Here is a 12,437-nt window from a genome sequence, read left to right on the forward strand (position 1 = left end):
ACAGGCAGCTTTCCAGCCACTCTTCCCCAAGCCTGTAGCGCTGCATGGGGTTGTTGTGGCCGAAGTGCAGGACCCGGCACTTGGCCTTGTTGAATCTCATACAGTTGGCCTCGGCCCATCGATCCAGCCTGTCCAGGTCCCTCTGCAGAGCCTTCCTACCCTCGAGCAGATCAACACTCCTGCCCAACTTGGTGTCGTCTGCAAAATTCCTGAGGGTGCACTCGATCCCCTCGTCCAGATCATTGATAAAGATGTTGAACAAGACCAGCCCCATTTGTCCTATGGAAGACCTGAAGTTGATAATGCTGATGATTATCTTCAGGAGGCAAAGGCAGCGTATCCAGTACAGTATCCAGGGCCCACAGTACAGCAACACTGATAAACTGGGTTATTCCCTTCTTATTTGTCAGGGAAATGTTTGACAGCTGTAACATAACTTTTGTCTTTGGTTTCCTTCTGTGTTCTAGTCCTCTCTCAGGTTGCTGGCTGAAGATTTCAGTGCAATGGTCAACAACCCCCACTTAAGTGATGTCCAGTTCCAGGTAGACTGTGGGGAAGTCCTTTATGCCCACATGTTTGTGTTGTATGCACGGTGTCCACAGGCCATTGAAGTTGTAAGTACTGCTGACATACTTTCCTCCTCTGCTTCAGGAAAGCCCAGACTGCCCACACCTACAATCAGTTAATGCTACAGAATCAGCACAGAGCACTGCTGGGCCTAACGGCAAGTGCCTCTGGACCTGCAGTGGGTTTTCAGCTTAGGAAACCTAAGGGAGACTACAGGGAGGCAAGGATCCTTGCATTCTGCCCATGGAGGAAGCTTCCTAAGTGCTTTTTGCCCTTGAATTTTTGTACCTGTGCAAGTGCAGACTGCCCTGTCCATCTTGGTGTGTCCTGCCTGTCACCCAGGCTGGGAAGCTTGAGTACGGAGTAGACAGATTCCAGGAGGTGCTTTAAAGTAACCTACACAGAGGTTTTGTCACTCTCACAGTTGCCTTGGAGGTAGCTGTGCAGAATTGTGCTTTTTGCAAGGCTAGTGAAGTAGTTCTTATGTTCCCAGAAGCATTTTGGGTTGAATAGTTCCCAGCCTGCTCCTGTGCAGCCTCCTGTCGGGACAGTGAAAGGCAGTGAGCCTAACATTTGAAATCTACTCTTTCACGAGCTGCCACCAGTCCATACAGCCAGGTCCCTAACAAAGGGAGCTTTCTTTAAAGCTGCCCTTTCGGAAAGTTTAGTTTTATCCTCATGCATGTTGGCAGCAGTTTCCACCCAAGGTGACTCAGGCCGTTTCTAAGGGGTCCATGAAAGTTCGGGGAGGGGAAGCAAGTTCATATATGCCATACAGCAGTCTTAATATGAATTTTTTAAGGGATCTTCACAACTATTAGCAAATGTGTGTGTGCCCACAAATCAAAGGACTTTAAAAACTATTGGGTTAGCCATGTTCTCTTATTATTTCCCTGCAACTCTGTCTGGCTTCAGCATTCCCACCCACTGTTTTCGTGGGCTGGAATCATTTGTGTGGGTAGAGTTGTGGGATTGGCCCTATGCTGTATTTCTGATGCCTGCAGAGGGTTGTTTTCCTGTAAGTCCCCACCTGCAGAGCAGCATTTCATGTTTATTTTCTGTATAGGCGAGGGAGTGCTCTTCTTTGTTAAAGATTTTGGGTAACAAGGAGACAGTAATTAATCAGAGATGACTTTGGAGCTCGTGTTTTCTGTTGCATGGCGTCCCCTAACTTTGGAGAGACTTTCAGATAGCACGATACGTGATTTGGCTGCAAAGGAAGTGAGACCTTACTGAACTGGAGATGCATTTTTGCCAAAACCTGAGATCAAGTTGGACCCACACAGATAATGGTCCAGTTCAGTGGAGCAGTATTTGTATGGTGTCTCTTTTCCTGTGAGACACCACGAGAACTAGAGTTTTGTCAGTGCATCAAGGGTAGGTAAATTCAAAACAGATCAGAGGAAGCTCGCTTGTAGAGAGGTGTAGATAACTCTGGAAATTGTGCTCTGGGAAGTAATTTGATTCCAAAACTAACTGGAGAAGTCTAAGACCATCTTTTACATGTATGACTAAAATGAGTAGTTAAACTTTATCGAAGCTAACAGCTGTAGGGTCAGGAAGGAAATGGCCTGTTCCATATGAAGCTCTGCGTAACTGGTCATCTTAGCTTCCCTCTGAGGCATCAGGTCCCGGTCCCAGGGTAAGACTTCGGCGAATGAAAGGAGTAAGCTGATAGGAACAAGAACGTGGGTGTTGCTGTTCCTTTACTAGCAAACAGACCTTGTTTGCTTTCTTCTTACCCCAGGTTCACAGCCAAGGGTTCTTAGTGGAGGAGGATGGGAATGCACAGACACGCCGTGTGCTGCTGAGTGATGTGACGGGAGAGGCGGTGTGTGCATTCCTGCGATACCTTTATGCTGCTGATGCTGACATCCCTGCTGGGGTGCTGCCCCAGGTGGGGGCTCTGGCTGCCAGGTTTGTATTGTGAGCATGTTTTGGATCCCCTCATGCTTTCAGCCACACGGACCCCAACCTGATATCTTCCGTTGCAGTTCTAGTGGCTTACAAATTCCATAGTCCTCTGCTTACATCTTAAACGAAACTTGCACATAAGAACATCCTACCCTCATCTTTTCCATGAGTCTCTCTTCAGGTTGTATCTAAGTGAGATTTTCTATGTTCAGTACATGCTTAGCAGACTTTTGCCAAGAGTTTTGTCTCAGGATGTTTATTGACAGCTGATGTTGACCATGATGAGCATGTCTTCTACATGTGATTCTCGAAGCATTGCACTGGCGATGCACTTAATCTGAACAACACTTGCAGAATGTATTGCATGCTTAGAACTCTAATGTGTTGTGTCAGCCATGCTCTCGGTCGTGATCCTAGGCGTGCGCTAAGTAAAGAGCCTGAAATAGGAGCAGTTGCTGAGACAGTGGGGGAAAATGGTTGGGTCTTGCCAAAATGTATGTACAGAGGTGCCCTGTCACTCCAAAAAGCCATGAAGCTTGCACATACAGACATTATCCAGCCCTAGCCATTCCATCGGGCTCTCACCAGTGCAAATGGCAAAGGGGTTTTAGTGTAGTCATATAGCTGTTTAGTCTCAAACATAAAAAAGGAAGAGTGAGCCTGATGCTTTCATGTGAGTGACACCTGGAAGAGGGTATTCCGAAATTTAGGAGTATACTGGATCTTGTACATCTTAGGAAACCAGCATCCTCATGCAAATTCCTTACAAGGCTCACAAGAGTGATCAGGTAGCCAAATGGTGAAGAAATACTGGAGGAGGAAAATACTAATGTTACTATTATATCCTTGCAGGTTTGGTGTGAGGGAACTGATGGCAAAGTGTGAAAACAACACTGGAGAGAGTCAGGTGTCTTCTGGAGTGGATTCAGAAGATGATCTTATCTCTGTGAGGGATGACGAAGATTGTGAGGACAGAGCTGAGAACTTTCAAGACCTCTTGAAGTCAGTGTGGGTGGGTGAAGATGAGGAAGAAGTAGCTATGCTGAACCCTGAATGCCAGAAGGAAGATGACAATGGGGTGGGTGAACAGGAGCTGGAGGAAATCTATGAGTTTGCTGCAACTCAGAGAAAGATGGTTCAAGGTGAAACGGAGGTGAGCGAGGGAACAGACTGCAGCATCTGCAGTGATACTGAGGCAGCCCAAGGTACAAACCAGCAAACTGAGGAGGAAGAGGTAAAGAGATCTGAATCTGCTTCAATAAGCAACAGCTTCAAAGATTTGAGGGATGACAATGATGTGGAAAGATCTAAATGTGACTCGTCTGCACAAGGAGAGAAAATGCAGAATATAAATAGGTGCAAGAGCGTGAATGATCCACAGACCACTTTTGTGCCTCACCACAGTGAACCTCAAAAATGGGACGTAGCATCCCATGCTGCCACCGCTAATGAAGGAGAGACTGTTAGGAGATGTGAAGGTGTGAAGGATTCCAAGTCATCTCTGGTTTCACGTGATGAGGCAGATCACTGTGAAAAACAGTTTCCTAGCTTCCATGGTGATACTAATATGAATGAAAATTATGAACGCTTGTTTTCTGCAACTCAGGGAGATTACTGCGAGCCTTCCCCAATGAAAGAAGTTATCAAAGAATCAGGAAAGGCTCCTAGTGAAAAACATGTTGATGTTAATGATTCACTTCTGTACAGCAAGTCACAAAAAGAACTCTCTCCGCATAGGAACGGTTTTTATCCTCCCAAACCTGATGTGCCCCTTTTTCCTGCTGTTGGCTCTTCACCTGCATCTCCAAAATCAGAGGCAAAGTTTGCCAGAGAACATGTGTCAACACCAAAGCAAAACAAAAAGGGAAGATCATTCCCGTCTGATGAAATACACTTTCAGAAAGCCAACGAGCTGGATACTGCATCAAGAAACGAGAACACAATTTCTCCAGCAGAGCTTCCCCACATTGATTTAAACAAGCATACCTATGTCCCGGAGGTGTCATCACTGGTCATCACAACTCAGGATGCTGCAGCTCAGGGGAACAAGGAGGGTGATGTTATTGTTCTATCTTCTGATGATGAAATGGAGTTACAACAAGACAAGAAGTCACCAGAGTCAGGCTCCTCTCTGAAGGAAATGGAAATCCCTGGGCAACTGAAATGTACAAACGTAGAACAAGGTCCTGAGATACCAAAACCTGAACATAACTCATCAGTCACTGAAACAGAGCAGAGATCAACCCAGGTCTCATGTGGCATTACAGATACAGTGCATATAAATAATGATGTAAAGATGTCCACCAAATTGCCTCTCAGCAGACAAATAGATGCTTGTACGGAGAGCAAATGGAGTCCAAACCTGAGCCCTGAAAAAATGCTCAGTCATGAAATGTCTTCAGCTACAGACAGCTCCTGGCTAGTGCCAGACACACCAGTTCTGAGCAAAAGCAGAAGTTTCTCAACACAGACTCAAGTCACAAGTATTAATTCTTTAAAGAGTCCAAGATCTAAACTCAGCAAAAAGCACTTAGCAGGAGGTAGTAGTAACCATGAAATGACTGGAAATTTAATAAAAGTTCGTGAAACAACATTGTCAGACGAACGTTTGCCTATGGAGAGCTCAGTCAGTGAAAGGAGCCCTTCCAGCAGCCCAGCAGCAGGATCATTTTCCAAGAACTCCCCACCAGTTTCTCCAGTGGATCCAGTTCTCCTCTCCCCTGGCCACATCAACGTAAAAAGCAAATGTGCCAAGATCTCATTTTTATCCAAACCTGTGCCTCCGTGCCATGAGCAGTCACTGGAAGATAAAACAAATATTAGTGTGGTTGAGGTAGAAGACAGTGAAAAGGAAGTAAGTCTGCCTTCTTTGAGTAGTAGCGTCTTGCTTTGTGACGAGCCCCCGCTCCCCGTTGATGACTGCTGGCATGTTGAATATCTGTCACCAGTCACAGGTAACAACCAGGACTCCAACCAGGTCAGCCATGCAAAGACCAGCGCTGCCAGCAGCCCCAGACCTGGCTCTTGGCATGACCAGTGGGAGAGCCCAGTCCACGTGCAGGAAATTAAGGGCAGTACCCCTCTTCGAGGAAGTCCTGTTGGCAGAAGAACAGCTTTGCTCTGTCTTGAAAAGAGTCCTATTGAGGCATGTTCATCAGTGGGCAGTAGACCAAGTTACCTGAACTCCAAAATCTGGGATGACTGGAATGGAGAAGAGGAGGAAGATGAATTTCCAGAGATGCTTCCTCTGTCTCAGAGGTTGTCAACTGCAGCAGGTGCCTGTCAGACAGATCCTGTAAAGACTCCTGGTGAGAGCTTGTATTGATACTAGATTTATTGGACTAGGTTAAATTGTTTTCATTTGAAGTGGTCATCTCACCTGTGGTTCACTTCATACATTGAAAGGGTCTTTCGGCCTTCTGATTTGAAGTAGTTGTCAGGGCCAGGCACAAAGAAGGTACAGTCATCTTCTGATGTGGGAGAGAGCATATCCAAATGTGGGATTCCTGGAGCATAGCCACTTGTATTTCATTCACACTGGTTCTTCGATAGTGATGGTACTCCTTGCAGAAGCTACAGGTACCTGGAGGAAAGAAACCTAACCAAAACAGAACGAAAAAGGGGCCTTCAGCTTGCATGCCAGTGGATATTTATTTGTTCCCTGTAGTAGTGGGTGCTCTGTACAGTCTTGCTTTTCACGCATTCATGAAGCGATGCTTGTGCTAACATACATGAGGACATCAGGTAGGCAACACAGTGGTGCAGGCGCAGAGGGTTTCCTTGTGTAGAGGCTAGCGGGGGGTGGGTGCCTGTCCTTGCCCGTGGGTAGGCTTCATGCGTGCTTTCCTGCAAAGCTCTGCTGATGCACTGCTGTCTTGTGCTGCCTTCTGTTTGCTAGTTCTGGGCCCTTGCAACAGACCTCTGCGTGCCCGGCACATATCCTTGCATGATTCCTTCCATCTAAGACCAGTAATTGATCTCATAGTTTCTAATTAAATATATTATTAATTATGCCACACTAAGTGATTAGTTTTACGGGTGTTTAGAACATGACGTGTGAGACTGACTGTGCTTCACAGTATCAGTAAATTGGTATCAAATTGGTATGATTAAATCGGTATCTAACTCAGGACCCCGGAAGCTTGACTTGCTCAGTGTCTTCTGCATCAAGTCCCTATTATGAAATTTCCTTCCTGGGAGAAGAACCACTTTAGACAATTCAGTAAACATGGTTTTTTAACTGCCTTGTAAACGTTGCCTGTTCTAACAAAGCACTGAATGGGCTTCATATTCAGACATGACATATGTCTTAATTTAAGCTGGTTTCTGATTTAAAGTCAATAAAAACCAAGTATCTCAGTTTAGGAAAAAAAAAAGTGTTGACTGTTCTGTCCAATATGAAGCTGAGTAATAATTAAAAGAGCTTGCAGGAAAGTAGTGCTACTTAAACAATTACTATATAATATTAGACTGCCTGCCACTAAAAGGGGAAGGTATCAGCCATTTTAAGTCCTTTCTGTACTAAATCTGATCATGGTAATTTCATTCTGCTGCAGAAGCTTCCTGTCAGGAGAACGACAAGCCTCCCAGCACTCCAATGACACCAATGCCGGCTTACTCCCTCATGGAGACCCCACAGCTGAAGAAGGAGTTGAGCAGGTTAGCATTACCTCCATGAGTACATCTCTTTATGAGCAGCAACTTGCTGGCAGGTAGTGTGAAAGAAAGCTCCTGGGCTGAAAGTGAAACCATGGTGAAGCTCCAGTCAGTGTTTTTTGAGGTCATGTCACACTTTTCCAGCTGACCACTGGACTTCCTGGCCTGAGCCTCTTCCTGAGCTGTGACAGTGGAAGGTGCAGCATTATCTTAACCTAAACTCCCACCTTTCTCTTTCAGATTCGGAGTTCGTGCTCTCCCAAAACGCCAGATGGTGTTGAAGCTGAAGGAGATATTCCAGTATACTCACCAGGACGTGGACTCTGACTTTGAGGATGAAATCTCATCTTCCCAGCCTCCCCTGCAGAAGTCCCTGGCCAAACGCTCTAGGCAGTCAAAGGCAGACCGGACTGCAGGTGGAAAGCGCGCCAATGCCTCAAGGGCTGTGGGCAAAAGGAAGCAGGTTGCTACGGCTTCTTCAGTGCTCCCTGTGGGGAGGGCTGATGATGACCTTGTTGGATCCCGTGAAACAGGCTGTGCAGCACCCAAGGAGGGGACTAAAATGACACACCACCCAGAAGGAGCCAAAAAGCAGAAAAGGTCATCTGTATCTCCAGAGAGATGGTCTCTGGCAGCTGATGGTGAGGAACCAATGCTCTCAGCATCTCAGGAGTCTGCAGTTTCTTCAGTGGATGGAAGTGACATCTCTTTTGGTTCACAGAGGTAAGGGAACAAAATACTAGACAAAACAGTCAACAGCGCAGGACAGAGGTGAGCTAGGAATGTGGCAAACAGAGGTGAGTGTCCATGTGGCCTGCAGTGGCCCTGCCACCTCCTTGGGCTTGTCATTTGAAGGTCAACACACTCCTACAAAAGAAATAGGCTTTGTTTTTTTAGTCTAATTCCCAGTAAGCTATTCTCAGAACACAAAAGTGCTTGTGGCTGCATGTGGGCAAGGCCCAAATCTGGAATGCCTGGTCTCTGCGAGTTAGAGCAACAAGGAGCGCTCAGTGTTGGCCGGGAACCTGCAGCTAGAGTAGGGAGAGGATGACACAGCACTACTCGGCAGAGGCTGCCGCAGGATGGCAGCAGTATAGGTGCTATGGGTCAGGAGCAAGGAATGCCAGGCAGCTCCGGGGCTGGGTGAGCAGGACCAGCACTGTCATGGCTGGTGTGGGGCAGTTTGCAGAACACGTGCCATGTTCTGCTTCACTCATTTTGTGGGTGCCAGTATTGGAGAGTGTGTGACCCTATAGAGGGTAGTCACAGTGGTTGGCCACCAGGGATTTGGGGAGCTCTGGTCCTGTCCTTGGTGGCCTGTTCTTTCCTTGATCTCTGGTCTACTTGATCTTGCTTTTAGTTCTTTCATGAATGGATTTGAAGCTTGTGCTTTTGCATCCGAGGAGGAGGAAGAGGAGCTTCCAGCATCTCAGGCAGCAGCTCGGGAAGAAGAAAAGCTGGAGGCAGTAAGGTGCTACATCCGTTCAAACACAGCCCTGTACCACAAGATTCTATTTTATGAGCCAATTGAGCTGGCTGAGCTGCACGCAGAGCTGAAACAGAATGGCATTAAAATTTCCAAGGCAAAGCTGCTGGACTTTTTGGATGCTCACTGTATCACATTTACCACGGCTGGAGCCCGGAAACAGAAGGAACAGAAAAGAAAGGGGAACAAAAAACAGAGGAGACGATACTGAATGGAGCCCGATCCTCCATCCTGAAAATTTTGTACGTGGAGGCCTTCCTGATAAACTGGAAACCTTATTCCAGGCTGGTGCTAGCAGCGGTGCTGTGATCGGTGGGTGCACTGCTCCTCCTTGTGGCCTGCTGTCAGATGACATGCTGGAGAACGGATCCGAACTGAGCTCCTGTTTCAGCCCTCTGCTCTGAATTGCACAAACTCCTCCAGTCGCCGTCCTGCCTTCAGCACACAGGTCATCTGGAGCCTCTTTTTTCCCCCGATTTCCCTCCTGTGCCTTTTCTTTTCTTTCCATTTTTCTAATAGGTTTTAGGTCCCCAACTTTTCTTCCTGTTGGTGCTTCTAGAGGCAGGTGCTTCCCCCAGTGACACTTGCCAAGACCTTTTCCCTGGCCTTGGGCTGTGAAACGCTTCACCCTTCAAGTTCCAGTATTCCGTAGAATAACCCGCCTGCAAGAAACCGGTTAGGGCAGGGAGAATTGTGGAAATACAATGCCTTTCTTCTGTCCTTGGTTCAATTTGCAATCTCTGGTAAAACTCCTTAATCTGTGTTTCTTAAATGGCTACAAAACGGTGGAGGTGTTTTTCTAGTCTCTTTGCAATGGCTCCCAAAAGTGCCCTCTGACATCAGATGTCGTGTGAAAGCCCTTTAGATTAGAACATCCAGTTGTGTGTGTTCACTTGCATGCTGGATCTGTGTTAAAGATACCATCTGCTCCATTTTCTGAGCGCCGTTTTACCTTGTCAGTGTAGCTTGAGTATGTCCTCGACAGAGATGTTTTTAAGACAGTATTGTAGTGACCACTGGATCTCTTCAGCACTTCTTAGAACCTGATCTAAACCCACTTCTCTGATCAGTCTCATTTCCAAACTGAGACTGATCTTAGGTTGTAAACTGTCTGGGACTCTTGGGGAAGTCTTGGACCCTAAATTGTCACCTTTTATGTATTTACTTCCACAACAGCTTCTGACTTTTGTCTGTTCTGGCAGTTCTGAGTCTGCAAAGAGTCTCACTGAACAAAATGGACACACCACTTCAAAAAAAAAAAGCCGGATTTCTGAACGTATTTATGTAGTTGGAACATAAAAATATTTTTTCTATTTTTGATACAGTATGTCTTTGGTTTTATTTGATTTATATTATATACAATAAACAATTTGTAAGGTACTAATGATAAACTATAAGTAATGTCTTATGATAGACTTGGGGGGGTTCTAAGCGGCAATGTCAGGTCTAGTCGAGAGCGGTAGAGTCCGCAGCCTGCGCCCGTACTGGCTGAAACCCTGAGCAGAGAACTGGAGGAAGAGGAGTTGACAGGGGCGCCCAGCAGCAAGGAGAGGTGGGAGAGATCACCCGCAGTGGCTGATGAATGGTGGATTGGCTTCCTGGAAAGAGACGAGCTGCCCGGTTCATCTGGGCTGTGCAGCCCTAAGGTAAGGGAGACTTGGGGGAAGGTGTTGGGGTCTGCCAGGAGGATGGGCTGTGGGGAAGGGTCCGGTCTGGCCTTGGAGGGGAGGGCTGCTGGTGAAGGGGAAATGGGTGACCACTTATGAACCTCCTCTTCTCTGTCAGGTGTCGCTGTGGCATGTATAATGCTTGGGGGACCTCCTAGAAAAGTCTTCTGCCATGTCTGGTGAATTTTCAGGAATTTGGGATGGTTTTCTTCCCTGGCAGTCACATCACTTTTCTTCCCCCACCTTCTTGTGCAAGAGCTGCCAGAAGATGACTTTGTTAGGTGAAAAGGACAAGGCTTGCCTTTAAGTGGCATGCTAGGAAATGTTTCCCTCAATGTACCGTGTATTTCTCTCTCAAGTACACACTTCATAGATGGAAAAAGCTTCAGTGCTACCTACCAGTCTTAATATGGGAAAATAAATAAGACCCCTTCCCAGCTTTTTTTTCTCTATTTTTAGGTAAGACTTGTATTTATGATCAAAGATTTCATAATCAATTCTTTATTACATCTTAACTTTCAATGAATGCAGTGTCACAGTTTGATGGATATAAATGACAATCGTTCAAATAGCATTGGTGTCATAAAAAACTATTTAGCATGTTATGAAAAAAATTGGAATTTTAGTCACTGAAAGTGTCTCCATCCTCCTATCTTTGTCATCCTTAAACCTTGCAACTGGACAGTCTTGGCCTAATGCAGAAAGATGATTTTAAATATCACATCTGTGCTGTCAGGGTTTGGAGGTGACCGCTTTGCGGAGGCTTGCCTCCATGCTTCCTCCTTGCTGAAGCTGACAAAATGTCTCTTGTAATTCTAAAACTTTTCTCAGATGATGATAAGAGCATTTAAAATCTTTTACAGCCTTCAGGACCACGAGGACACACCTGACATACACTGCAAATTATCTGAAAGCAATTATTCATTCACCTGCTTCATTAATCCGTAAGCAAAGTGTGCCTCCGCAAGCTAACACTGGTGTTGCCATCTGCCAGTGATGACGTGCTGCCAAACAGTTTGATTTGTAGATATTTCTGTGTTTTCTTACCTTCCTAATGCAGGCTCATTTGTCTTGGAAAACACATTGTCATGGTTTTTTATTTCCAACTGTGTAGTAACAGCTATCAAAAATATTTTGATACTTCTGTTTGCTGTAACATTTCCAAGGCTGCAGAAAAAAAAAAAACAACTTTTCAACTAAGGTATTAGTTGTTTTTTAAGTTAAAGAAAAGAGCAGGTATGTTACTGGCATTGCACAAAGTTTCTGTCTTACCAAGATGCACCTTGTGAGCTCTGAGTGAGCTTTGGAAAACACCACTTCTAAATTTGCTGTGACAATGAAATTATCTGCGGGGATATGGATACGTCTTTGCAGCTACCACCATGTTGGTTTGTGTATTGTCACATTTCCTGCCTGAAAAAATAGTAGGTTTATTCTGAAAATCTGTGCTGCAGATGTTTACGTAATAATCTTGCATGTGAGAAGAGAGCTGTTTTCGTATATGGGCAGAGTTCTGTGTGTCCACTTAACTCCAGAAGTCACCCTGTCTTAATGGCATTTCTTGAGTGGGAGTGATCCATCACCGTGGGCTCTGCCATGGCCAAGACCCATGTAGGGGCCAGTTTAACTACAAAACATGAGAATGCTGTAAAGCACAGAGTGGCGACTGCTGTGCCTTCCCCTTGTACTGGGCCAACAGAGCCCAGGTACGCTTACAGTGCCAGCGTTTAGATACCCGAAGGGATAAATACGAGAGCAATCCTTCCTGCAGTTCTTCAAGGGGACTGGAGCTGTTCTGCGAGGACATCTCAAATGTGCTTGTTTGCTTTTCAGATCATTCCAGCATACAATTTCTTTCAGAGGCATTGCATATAAGCTGCTTGTTGTTTAACGAAACACCAAGTGCCTGGGAGAGGTGACACAGCCTTCAGCAAAGACATCTCTGTGATTCAGTTGCTGTCCCCCAGAAGAGGGTTTCAGATGGACCTGCGGTATTTCTCTGCCCAGGTTCCTCGCCTCTCCAGCTGCTCTACTGCCCAGGCAGTCATCTTGTAAGCTTAGATTACTAAGGACTGAGTGAGATTGCTAAGGATTTAAGCTCGAGCCTAAGCTCAGCACGAGCCCACTCCTCCTTTTCCAACACCGAA

At 46.0% G+C, this 12,437-nt stretch overlaps 1 protein-coding gene across 1 annotated transcript in view; it reads left to right on the forward strand.

Annotated features, from left to right (window-relative positions):
• SLX4 (SLX4 structure-specific endonuclease subunit) overlaps window positions 1–9,407 on the forward strand; it is a 24,074-nt gene extending 14,667 nt beyond the window's left edge. The window contains exons 9-14 of the mRNA XM_019471689.1: window positions 468–614; window positions 2,315–2,484; window positions 3,334–5,789; window positions 7,038–7,140; window positions 7,378–7,860; window positions 8,498–9,407. Coding sequence (XP_019327234.1) covers window positions 468–614; window positions 2,315–2,484; window positions 3,334–5,789; window positions 7,038–7,140; window positions 7,378–7,860; window positions 8,498–8,834 — 3,696 coding nt within the window. The 3' untranslated portion in view covers window positions 8,835–9,407. The remainder of the gene's footprint in view (window positions 1–467; window positions 615–2,314; window positions 2,485–3,333; window positions 5,790–7,037; window positions 7,141–7,377; window positions 7,861–8,497) is intronic.
• Window positions 9,408–12,437: the final 3,030 nt, after the last annotated feature.

This window comes from Aptenodytes forsteri, unplaced genomic scaffold, assembly GCF_000699145.1.
Source record: "Aptenodytes forsteri isolate BGI_AS27 unplaced genomic scaffold, ASM69914v1 Scaffold26, whole genome shotgun sequence".
Lineage (NCBI taxonomy): Eukaryota > Metazoa > Chordata > Aves > Sphenisciformes > Spheniscidae > Aptenodytes > Aptenodytes forsteri.